The sequence below is a fragment of the Protobothrops mucrosquamatus genome, unplaced genomic scaffold (genome assembly GCF_001527695.2).
Source record: "Protobothrops mucrosquamatus isolate PMUCROS unplaced genomic scaffold, P.Mucros_1.0 scaffold_11, whole genome shotgun sequence".
Taxonomy (NCBI): domain Eukaryota; kingdom Metazoa; phylum Chordata; class Lepidosauria; order Squamata; family Viperidae; genus Protobothrops; species Protobothrops mucrosquamatus.
This window is the reverse complement of record NW_015386087.1, coordinates 1,412,448-1,425,597: the sequence shown is the minus strand read 5'-3', so window position 1 is coordinate 1,425,597 and position 13,150 is coordinate 1,412,448. Positions and strand designations below refer to the sequence as shown.

General features: G+C 36.0%; 1 protein-coding gene across 1 annotated transcript in view; it reads left to right on the top strand.

Annotated features, from left to right (window-relative positions):
- Nucleotides 1–13,150, top strand: part of ZNF521 (zinc finger protein 521) — a 294,787-nt gene that overhangs the window by 124,117 nt on the left and 157,520 nt on the right. Inside the window, exon 4 of the mRNA XM_015822169.1 lies at nucleotides 15–3,367. Within this exon, the coding sequence (XP_015677655.1) occupies nucleotides 455–3,367 (2,913 nt within the window). The 5' untranslated portion in view covers nucleotides 15–454. The remainder of the gene's footprint in view (nucleotides 1–14; nucleotides 3,368–13,150) is intronic.

Here is a 13,150-nt window from a genome sequence, read left to right as displayed (position 1 = left end):
TCTTCCTTTTTCAGATGGAGTAGACATTGAAGATGATCCTTCCTGCTCATGGCCAGCTTCTTCACCCTCTAGTAAAGATCAGACTTCCCCAAGCCATGGAGATGGTTGTGACTTTGGTGAAGAAGAAGGTGGCCCAGGATTGCCCTACCCATGCCAGTTTTGTGACAAGTCTTTTAGCCGCCTCAGCTATTTAAAGCACCACGAGCAGAGTCACAGCGACAAGCTCCCTTTCAAGTGCACCTATTGCAGCCGCCTCTTCAAACATAAGCGGAGCCGAGATCGCCATATTAAACTTCACACAGGAGATAAGAAGTACCACTGTAGCGAATGTGATGCAGCATTTTCAAGAAGTGATCACCTTAAAATTCATTTGAAGACTCATACCTCTAACAAGCCATATAAGTGTGCCATTTGCCGACGTGGATTTCTCTCCTCTAGTTCACTTCATGGACACATGCAAGTTCATGAGAGGAACAAAGATAGTTCTCAATCTGCCTCCCGGATGGAGGAATGGAAAATGAAGGACACTCAGAAATGCAGTCAGTGTGAAGAAGGTTTTGATTTTCCAGAAGATCTTCAGAAACACATAGCAGAATGCCACCCAGAGTGTTCCCCAAATGAAGACCGAGCGGCTCTTCAGTGTGTTTACTGTCACGAACTCTTTGTAGAGGAAAGTTCACTAGTAAATCACATGGAGCAGGCTCATAATGGAATGGAAAAGAAACATATGTGCAGTATTTGCTCAGAGAATTTCCATACTGTCGAAGAGCTATATAGCCACATGGATAGTCACCAGCAGCCAGAATCATGCAACCATAGTAACAGCCCATCTTTAGTGACAGTTGGTTACACCTCAGTCTCTAGCACTACTCCAGATTCAAATCTCTCAGTAGACAGTTCAACTATGGTTGAAGCGGTTCCCCCAATCACAAAAGGACGTGGAAGAAAACGGACAGCACAGCAGGTGGCAGATATCACTGGGCCTTCAAATAAACAAGCCAAGGTTGCTTATAGTTGCATTTATTGCAACAAGCAGTTATTTTCAAGCCTTGCAGTACTGCAAATACATTTGAAAACTATGCATTTAGATAAACCTGAACAAGCCCATATTTGTCAGTATTGTTTAGAAGTGTTACCTTCACTTTACAACCTAAATGAGCATCTGAAACAAATACATGAAGCGCCAGATCCTGCACTGATAGTTTCTACCATGCCTGCTATGATCTACCAGTGTAACTTCTGTTCAGAAGTTTTCAATGACCTCAACTCCCTTCAGGAACATATTCGATGTACTCATGGATTTGGAAATCCAGCTGCTAAAGACAGTAATGCATTCTTTTGTCCTCATTGTTATATGGGATTTCTTACTGATTCTTCTTTGGAAGAGCATATTAGACAAGTCCATTGTGATCTTAGCAGTTCTCGTTTTGGTTCTCCTGTGTTAGGTACCCCTAAAGACCCTGTTGTTGAAGTATATTCTTGCTCTTACTGCACAAATTCTCCAATATTTAATAGTGTTCTTAAACTGAATAAGCATATAAAGGAGAATCATAAGAACATTCCATTAGCATTAAATTACATCCATAATGGGAAGAAGTCTAGAGCCATGAGCCCTTTATCTCCAGTTACTATAGAACAGGCATCATTAAAGATGATGCAGGCTGTTGGTGGTGCTCCTCAGCGCCCTGCTGGTGAGTACATCTGCAATCAGTGTGGTGCTAAATACACCTCTCTGGACGGTTTTCAGACTCATTTAAAAACACATCTTGACACTGTCCTGCCCAAATTGACTTGCCCTCAGTGCAATAAGGAGTTTCCAAACCAGGAGTCCCTGTTGAAGCATGTGACCATCCATTTCATGATAACCTCCACATACTACATCTGTGAAAGCTGCGATAAACAGTTTACTTCAGTGGATGATTTGCAAAAGCACTTGCTTGACATGCACACCTTTGTGTTTTTCCGTTGTACATTGTGTCAAGAGGTCTTTGATTCAAAAGTTTCCATTCAGCTTCATCTGGCTGTGAAGCATAGCAATGAGAAGAAGGTGTATAGATGTACGTCTTGCAACTGGGATTTCCGTAATGAGACAGACTTGCAGCTCCACGTTAAGCACAATCATCTGGAGAATCAAGGCAAAGTACACAAGTGTATTTTTTGTGGTGAGTCTTTTGGTACTGAAGTGGAACTCCAGTGCCACATCACAACACACAGCAAAAAATACAACTGCAAGTTCTGCAGCAAAGCATTTCATGCTATCATATTGCTGGAAAAACACTTGAGGGAGAAACATTGCGTTTTTGAAACAAAAACTCCCAATTGTGGAACCAATGGAGCATCTGAACCAGTTCAGAAGGAAGAAGTAGAGCTACAGACATTGCTGACAAACAGCCAGGAATCCCACAACAGCCATGATGGAAGTGAAGAAGATGTTGATACATCTGAACCAATGTATGGTTGTGACATTTGTGGAGCAGCCTACACAATGGAGTCTCTCTTGCAAAACCACCAACTTCGGGATCACAATATCCGACCTGGGGAAAGTGCCATAATAAAGAAAAAGGCAGAGCTCATAAAAGGGAACTACAAATGTAATGTGTGCTCACGAACATTTTTCTCTGAAAATGGGCTTCGTGAACATATGCAGACACATTTGGGTCCAGTGAAACACTATATGTGCCCAATATGTGGTGAGAGATTCCCTTCGCTTCTGACTCTCACTGAACATAAGGTCACACACAGTAAGAGCCTTGATACGGGAAACTGCAGGATTTGCAAAATGCCACTCCAGTGTGAGGAAGACTTCTTGGAGCATTGTCAGATGCATCCTGACTTGCGAAACTCCTTAACAGGATTCCGATGTGTGGTTTGCATGCAGACAGTGACTTCTACTTTGGAGCTGAAGATCCACGGGACATTCCACATGCAAAAGACGGGCACCAGTGCCGCAGTGCAGTCTACAGGGCGAATACAGCATCTTCAGAAATTGTACAAATGTGCTTCTTGCCTGAAAGAATTTCGCTCAAAACAGGAGTTGGTAAAACTTGACATTAACGGCTTACCATATGGTCTGTGTGCTGCTTGTGTTAATCTCAGCAAAAGTAGTAGCCCTGGTACCAACATACCTTCAAGCAGTAATAGACAAGGCATGGGCCAGAATGAGAACCTGAGTTCCGCTGAGAACAAAAGCAAAGGAGGACTGAAGACTCGCTGTTCAAGTTGCAATGTAAAATTTGAATCAGAAAGTGAACTTCAGAACCACATCCAGTCAGTCCATAGAGAACTTGTTCCAGACAGCAATAATACACATTTGAAAACACCACAAGTATCACCAATGCCCAGAATCAGTCCATCACAATCAGAAGAGGTAATTCCTCTCTCTCCCTCTCCCTCTCCCTCCCTCTCTCCCTCTCCCTGTCTCTCTTTTCCTGCTCTTGCTATCTCCCTCCCCTTTGGTAAAAATATATATGATCACCTTTTTTCTTCCTTCCTTTGTTTTCTTTTTCTTTTTTGCTAGTTGTTTACCGAGATATACTTAGCCCGAATATGTATTGTATCTTCCCTAGCCATTAGCTAGCTAGCAATTACTTGCTTTTTGATAAGTCTTGAATGGCACAGAGTAGGACTAATTCCAGTCTCCCTAGGATATTGTCTTCTTTATCACTGAAGAGAATAATCTTTGTGCCAGCACAACTGAGAGCTGGAATCTTAACTGAGGTTCATTTTGAGTTGGAATCCCTAGCTCTGAGTTACGCTTACGGCACAGAGTGTTAATGACATAAAAGTAAACTACACTAAGCCAAAGCATTGGCATGCAGAGCACTGTTTTTTGAAAATATTTGTGAGCAACAGAGCAGGAGGGCTATTTTTGTAAATTATGTTGTTGACATTAATTTTTCCCTGTCTTGCTCTACTTTGATTAAAAAGAAACGCCACAGTGCAACACCTACTTTTGCTAAAGGGTAAATTAGTCTTTTTATTATAACTCAATCTGTGTTTGTTTGTATATATGTTTGTGTGTGTGTATTTGGGCCGTACTGATAGGATTTGACAGAATATTATGCTAAGCATTGGATAATTAACATTTCTTGCAGAATAATCTGTAACAAAAAAATTTACAAATCTGGGGATCCCATGGGGAAGTAATAAGATCACACACTTATTCCAGATTAATTAATTTGCAATAAATGCTGTGGCCTTTTTCTATTATCATAATCACTAACACAAATTAGAATTGCCAAAGGGGCATTCCCAAGCACACTTAAATGTACATTATTTAGCCTTTAACTTGCTTTAACTTTCCTTTTGTTTACCAGGGGCAGGAAACATATGGCCTGTGGACTATACCCAGTCATTTTGAGTCTTGCTCCATGAATCTCCTCCCCCTCCCACTCTACCCATGCATACCTATCCAGCTGAGAGCCTTAAAGATGATAACTGTAGGGGAAAATAAGATGCAGTCACAGCCAGGAAAAACACCGTGATAGACATTGTATTGTCTAAATTTGGCTTACGCGTAGCTTTATTTTTCAACTCTTCTAAAGCATTTAGACAGGAGCTTACTTAGAACAGTCTATTTTTAATTATACTAATTTCTTTAACTCGCCAATAAGAATTTAAGTGCTCTGCTAAGGTATACAAATATTATGGAATAGTGGGAAATGGTTTCCTTTTACCATGTCTGTGCTTGATTACAAACAAGGAGTTTAATTATAGAAGATGCTTGATGGAAATGAAGGGTATAGGATTGCCAGCTCTGTAGAACATAGTGACACAATCCAAAGTAGACTATATTTTCAGGCAGAGGACACATTGCTTGATGACGTACAAATGTGCCTGTGCCAGAAGGGTACTTTAACAATTAAAAATGATTTATTTCTGTGCTTGTATTTATGTATATATTTACACTATCTTTCTTCTGTATTAAACCCTCTGAATTCTTGAGAGAAATTGCAAGATTTTGGCTTTCTCACTTGAAATCTTTCTAATTTTATATACCAATACCACAAGCTAATGAAGTATACGATATTGTGAGATTTGGATATTTGAAATTAAAGATTTGAGATCCTGAAGATAGCATCGAAGGCATTTGGTGCTGCAGTGAAGTTGACCTCTTGACCTATACACTTGTGCATTTAGCAGCTAGTTTATCTGCAGGGCAGTAGATGAAGTTTTAAATTGGGAATCCTATCTACAGGTTGTTGCTTTTAAAACACAACCTCATGAGATTGTAAAATGTTGACAATCTGTTAGAGTGGAGGAAATATTGTGTTTCTGTCCCATCTTACCATAATAAAGTTTTACCTAATACCTTCAAACAACTGTATGAAAGAAACAAAAGCTATTGCTATCAAATAGGCTACTGAATTGTGATAAACTAGGCAAAAGGAACATGCATTTCCTTTATTCCAATAAAGGATATCTTTATTCTAATGTATATTAACACTGTGTGTGTACCTAGTGTACCTATCCCATAACACGTTACATTGGATATTATGAACTTTTTTCCAGTAGAAAAATAGTGTCTCCCTCTGGTTTCATCTCAACAGTTAATAATCATAGAAGCAATAATTTATGATATGCTGATTTATACTTAATATATTAACTTTACTATTATTTCTTCAACAGCTCTTCCATAGACAATATATTGTAAGGTTTCATGTTTTGCCTTTACATACAGAAGATGTCCCAGAGTAATTCCATTTTGGAACCTAATCTAGAAACAACAGTTGATATTTTAAGAGTCCAAGGGAAAAAATGTTAAGACAGGAAATCAGTGATGGCAATACCATATTTTGTCCTAAGGAAAAGAATACTTTTTGTTTAGTATATCTTCCATATAATTGCTCTGAGAATCCAGTTCTATTGCACATTTAAAATACAACACAAACAGCATAATAAGGCTCAGCTGACATTTCATGTCCACCTTTGATTATCATGCTTTAAATAGGACACGTATAAATTTAAAAGATCACAGAAGACCTGAGGGGGGGGGAATGATATGTGGGAAATCCTGATTAAAATTAACATGCATATGTGCCCTACATTGATAGCGATATAAGAATTTTAAAGGAGTTTTAGCCCAAGGATAATTTTTAAAAAGAACAATCAAAGATATACTTTTGGGGGGAATGTGTGCTATAACACAGGCTTGTTTAACATTTGAAAGGAGAAATCTAAGTCTACTTTCCTCGACCTGTTTAAGTAAAAACATGTTGGGACTACAGCTCCCACAATTCCCAGCTGCACAGATTTTTAGAGTTGCAGCCTTGACACATCAAGTGGGGACTGAGATGAAAAAAACCAATTGAAGCAAGTAGAAGAGATAAAGTTTTAGATTTAGAAAGGCTTCGGTTGAGGAAACTCAGCTACTGTAGTTGTTAATACAAATATGTTTTTGGAACGGCAAATATAGTGATAAATAACAATAGTGCATCAATTTTCTTTATTCCAATTTGGGTAAGAAGGGATAATCCCAAGAAGCTTGCTTGATTGCCATCAGGAAAAAGCATCAGAAGCAATTTAGCTATAAAAGGGATCACATGGGAATCCATAACTTTTAACATTTTAAAGGAAATGCAGGTTTTGATCTGCTTTAAATTTTGTAACAATTCTGCTTAAATAAATTGTATTATGCCTATTTTAAAAACCTCAATTTAATTTCCAAAGTTATTTAAGAATGTTCCTGCAATCTTTCTTCTTGTCAGCATGAAGGAACTGTTGTAATCATATGAAGCTCTTTTTCATTACCTAATTGCACAAGCATGTTCTAGAAATTCCTGCTTGCTTATATAAAAAAAAGATTTTGACATATATTTATCACTGCTCCTAGTGAAATGTTCTGGTTTTCATTCATATACAGAATTGTGTTAGTTTTGGATCTTCAGTGTAATTAAGACCGAGAATGAAAAACATGGAGATCCTGGAAAAATCATCAAAAAAGTTATTATTTTCCTAAGTGGATTGTAGAAATGCACTGGTAGGGCTTTTTAAAGGTGATACAGATTTATAAAATGTTAAAGAGCGGTATATGCTGCCTCAAAATCCTAAGAGCTTTTGCAAAATTTGCAATAGGCGTAAGTGTTGAAGGAGTATTCTCTAGTGACTACTTGCAAACTGTTACTTTTATTGAGCACAGCTGTTGCTGATTGTGGGTGGAAAGTGGTTGGTTTCTTGAATGCAATCTCATTGTTATAGTATTGTGTGTTGTCTGTTAACATAACAGCTGGGTAAAAACAGCAAATGAATATTACAGGGACAAAATATCAAATCAGCATAATAGTGTGGTTGTGTTTGTTATAGTCAAGTGTGTATGAAAAGGATTTATCAGACTCATAAGTCACCCATAGTTGTTTGGGGAACATTTTGCAGGAGGAACTAAGGAAGACATAAATGCATCAATAAGAGATGGCTGACTTTAGGAAAAGAGTCAGTAGATACCACAACTCCAGGCAACCTAAGACTTACATCCTCCTGATTTACAAGCAAGGTGTGGCAGTAGGAGCACCCTTGTGGTTCATCTTTATACATATGCATATCTGTATGAAGTATTGTACTTGAATTTAGTCTGCCATTTTGCTCAAGTTCTTTTGGACTAATTTCTGTGATACACTAAGCCTTATTGAGTGAATTTGTAAATGATGGTTGAAATTGTATTCAAGGAGAAGTGCCTTAATTCAAATATATAACCATGCATTGCTGCATCTTATTTTAATCTTGGTTCAGGCATTAGTTCACTGGGAAAACAAGGCAACAGTATCTTCATTGTTCCCTCTTTGCTTTTCATCTTACCTGGAGCATAGGAGTTTCATTTAAAAAAAAAAAACTGGGGATACATTAAACTTTCACCATTCTGCATTATCTTGGGTCCATTCTCAGACTTCCAGATTGCAGAGATATGGCATCTTCTGGCCATATTTTTATATTAATTATGATATTATGCATACTATTCATTATAATTCATTATATTGTGATTGTCTCCATAAGGCTTAAACTCCCTATTTATTGTTATTTATTTCCTAATTATATATTTTTATTCATACACCTGTCCATTGCCCAGGTAGATCTTAACATACAATTTCAGACGAGCCATTATCTGCCATATGTAAATTTAAGTTCCATTTTAGGTTCCCTAATGTTCTGGGGCACTGGTTAGTTTGATTTATAATTTTAATTTGTATGAGGGTACATAGATAAGCAAAAGTTTCCTGCAGGGGTTAGCAAGAGTTGACTATTTTGGACTAGCTGCTGTGCCAGTATCTTTCTTATTCTCCTTCCCTTAGCATATCTGAAAGAGGGTTATTTTCATGAGTTGACAAGTGGGGCTTTATTGTTACAATCCAATTTAAGATTACTTTTTAAAATCTATTTATAATTATCCATATCTTCCTGGATACCATATCATTAATTCAGAATGCTGTATATTATGTTTACTTTCAATTTTTTGGTTTGCCTGCATACTTGTTTTAATTCTTTATTTGTGTTTGTGATTCACTCTAGTGTTATTGTGTAGAATAAATTGTAGAGGTCTAATATTTAAGGTTATATATTTTTAGATTTTGCAACTTTTGCATATGCTCATAAATCCATTTCATTTCTGTAGTAATCTGGAATGTTTATAATAATTCACATAAGCAATTACATTTTGATTTTAAGCATTTTTAAATATAAAATTTTAAAATACATTTTATCTCAAAGTTATACAGCAAAATATGTTTTGATGGAATTAAACTGCAATTATGTTGCAATATCCTAAAAAGTTCATGTAGTGAATAAATAAATTCTTACTTATGCATGGTCTAAACATCTCATACAAAAATTTAGAATAATCTTTCTTTGGCTTTTAATGTTTATTTATTCAATTTGTATACTGTCTAACTCCTATTGACTTTGACCAAAAAAGAACAGTGTTATATGTGATGGATTGTTTAGCCAAAAAGTATTTTCAGTTGCTGTACACTATATTTTCTTCCCGGGACTACTATGTGTTTCTCTCTGATTTACTATGGCAGTATTGGATTTCAGAAAAAATATGTAGATCATACAAGCCCTGAAGTCTGAAATGACAAAAAAGTTTGTCATTTCCTGATCTATGATGGGTTTGAGGTCACAAAGAGCATCTTTATGTTTTCCAAGTATTTGTTAAAAAGAAAACAAAATAAAAATATAGGAACTTTTAAGTGGGTAGGGCATTGCAATTAAATAGAGATTCAATTTCTGAGAATAGAGAAAGCTAACATGGTTCTTACTGGGTATTCTGAATTTAGTGCCCATAGTCCCCAGCCATCTAGCATAACCTTCAGTCAAGTACAAGGTAATTTACTGATGCAATACTATATCTAATATATATGTGGTACAGGAATATACGTTATGTATGGTCTCAAATGATTTAAGAGTCAGAGTAAGAGAAAAAGAATTGTCTGGGAAAAAAAGTAAACATGGCTATAAGCTAGAGTATTGCTGCAAGATATAATCACAAAGACTGTGATTACTTTTTAGCCCATGTAATCTAGTCTCTTGCTCAATTCAGAACACCTGTACCTAGATAATATCTAACAGATTGCTCTTCAGTATGTGTTAGAATATATCTAACAAAAAAAATCCTTGTTTCCAATAATCTATTCTATGGACAAACTGTTCTTGTATTGTTTCTTTTAATTTTCAGTTAAAATTTATCCTTTTGAAATCAAGGACATTTGCAGCAAATCATAATTTCAGCAAAATGATGAAAAATGGCTTATGATGTTGCATTCAAATTCTTCTCTTTATGAACTTGTGTGCAATGTTGCAGTGCAAGTACAAAAGCCGCAGACTTGTATCCTGGCTTTATGACACTTATTTCATCAGTTGTCGCTCCTACAAGTATTATGCTTGAAATCTTTAAGTTTGATAAATATGCTAACTGGAAACCCAATCATCATTTATAATTTGCTTGCAATTACAAATTTGCCAATTGTAAATTCAGACTGAAATTCTCTGTTATTCCAAGATTTAAAATGATATGAATTTTTATGGATGTGCATCACCAAAGCATTAAGATGCATTTGCATTTCAGGGGGTTATTTTATCTACTTTTGATTTATTGGAATAAACACACATGGAGTCCTAAGTAGAATCAATGTTGCAGGAAACACAAACAGCAGAAACAGCAACAATAGTTTTGCCTTAAGATTTAGGTACTAATGCTTTTCTCAAGGAACTGGAAGAGCCAGTGTGGTAGAGAGTAAATGTTGGATATATAGTGGAGAGACTCAGTAATCCATGAGTCTTATAACATGATTTGAACCAATAAACTCTCAGTCAGCTTATCAGTCTCACAGGTTTGTTGTTCTGAGGATAAAATAATAAGTATATCATCTTGGACTTTTAGAGCTAAGATGGGATGATGGATTGGTAGGTAGGTAGATGGATGGATGGATGAATGGATGGGAAGAAGGGAGGGATAGGGGTTGTATTCTTGAAGACCATATAATAAGTCTTACACTGGTTGATTGTGATCCACATATTGTTTAAATATTGTAGTGATGAATGATAAATGATGAATGCTTATTTTATACAAATAAAAGCTAAAGAGTTACTGTGGATAATCAGCATTTCTACTTACAAAGGATTCCAAAATTCTAGTTGGAAATAAGCTGATATGAAACAATTATTTCTTTGGAATATTTTTTAGTGCTATTTGGTCAAGATAGGTATGTTTAACTCCAAAAGTGACTGTTAACTTTCAAGTATGGGAATTTAGTCAGTCCCACTATCAAGTAGTATTCTACTCATTGTTCACTTAACTTCTGAACATGAGCAAGGGATAGATTATATCGTATGTACTCTTAAGCAACAGCGCTTGGCTGAGTCTAGGGCCAACAGCAGATAACAAAGACATTCAACAATAATAGCTTGGTACTACTCTATGATCAGTATCCACTAGTTATTCAGAATTTATAATAGATGCAGCAATATCACAGAGGTGTGGCTAGCAATGAAAGGCTTAACATCGTGCCACTGTTTAGGTATATCTATGTCTGTCTTGCATGTATAGGCTATGAGTATATAATGTTTCAAATTTGATTTTTCAAAAGTTTTTGTAGTTATATAACTGGTAGACAAGTGAGCTTGCTAAATGCAGAGAGAGAAAATTTCTTATCTCAATCAAAATCAAATTAAAATTTTGCTTCCAGGTAAACAGTTTATTTTACTACAGATATAAGTAAAGATTTAGAAGTAAAGAATTAGTTCACTAGAAAGTAAACTAGAAATAAAGAAAAAGAGATCAAATAAAATATTTTACCAAAATCTTTTTATTGGAAGGATAAAATATGAACTGGATTTCATGTAGTTAGTAGAATTAGTCCTCAACTTACAACCATTGGTTTAGCAACTATTCAAAATTACAGTGGCACTGAAAAAAAGTGACTTATAACCAATCCTCACACTTAAAACCATTGTAGCGTACCCATGGTAACTTGATCAAATTCAGGCACTTGGCAACTGGTATGTATTTATGACAGTTGCAGAGTCCTGGGGTCACATGATCACCATTTGCAACCTTCCTAGCTGACTTCCAAGAAGCAAAGTCAATGGGAGAAGACGATTCTCTTAACAACCACCTGATTCAATGAATAACTGCAGTGATTTGCTTAATAATCATGGCAAAAAAAGGTTGTAACACTGATCGTGATTCACTTAACAATTTCCTTGTTTAGCAACAGAAATTTGGGTCCTAATTGTGGTTGCAAGTCAAGAACTACCTGTATGCAATGAAAACCAAGGAAGGGTTGTTTTGGTCTTAATGAAAATGTTCCCCAGTTACAAATTTTCCTATTATCCTCTAACAATTGAAAAATAGCAAAGTTAGAGCTTTCTCCATGAGGGTCCCTGGTGCTCTTTGAGCTTGGTTGTTTTCCTGAAGACATTTCATAACCCAAATATAATGCTAGTAATATCATCAGTTCTTTCTCCATTGCAGTGCTCTATATGGGGAATACCTAACCCAAATGAACCATCAGTACAGATCAGTAGTTCCTGTTTGTTTAGACATGTTCCTATTTATCTGGAAAGCATCAAACTTAAAGCAGTGAGCATTACATTTTCTATGCAAACATTTAACTGCAAACAGTTTTTAATGACACATCTTATTCTCCCAATTTCTTTTTTTTAAGAGTTAATAGACTACATTTTATTATTGTATTGGTTTTCTTAAACTGCTTTAAATATCACTCAGAATAAAAGAATCTAAACCTTTGGGATGGGGGTGGGAGGACCATGGCCAGGATTCAGCTGTATATTTTAAATTTGGCTTCATGAAAGCAAAGAGAACTGAGTGAGAGTGAGCACAAGGGCTTCCTGGTTTGGTCATAGAATGACTCCAGGCAATCAGATCCCCAGTTATCTTCATTTCAAAGTGATGGCAGGAGCAAATAACCTTGCTTCGTTTTTACTGAAAAAATCATAAAAAGGTACAGGAATTTTATGCAGTTTTCCTGCACTGGGCAATTAGTTCTTTCATCATTGGCTAATAGCTCTCCTTGTTAATGTATTGGTAATGATCAGATGACTAAACGGAGTGATATAATAATTAAAAAGTGACTCATTTCTACAAATGTCTGTTTATGAGTATTTCAACAACCAAAGAACCAGCAATTGTGAGACATTAAATGATGCTAAAACAGAGACACCTCCCAAACTGATTGACTTTATCCTATATGGTTTTTCACTGAGCCCCAGGGTATTTATGAACACCTCTTGTCACTCACCAGACTACCTGTGCCATTTTGTTTTATTTGTATGTATTCATCTTTCTGTTAAAATCTTACAGAGAGCATGCTGCAAAGCAAAGTATGAAGTGCAATTAGTGTATCTACCAATTCCTCACTTAGATCTGAGAGATATAATTAGAAGATAAAATGGCAAGTGACTGCAGCCCAACACTTTGTTTGGATGTTTATATTCTAGCTCAGTAAAGAAAACTGAAGATAAATTGAGATATTATATATTATTATTAAGATATTAGAGGAAATCCTGGGAGAATGCATAGCAAAAAGCAAGTCTTCCCAATTTTGATGTTTTATAACTGGCCATGATCCAGTGCAATCATTTGGTGGTCAATGTGGTTTATACTTTTATACTGCTTTATTTCTATGTATAACTGAGATTA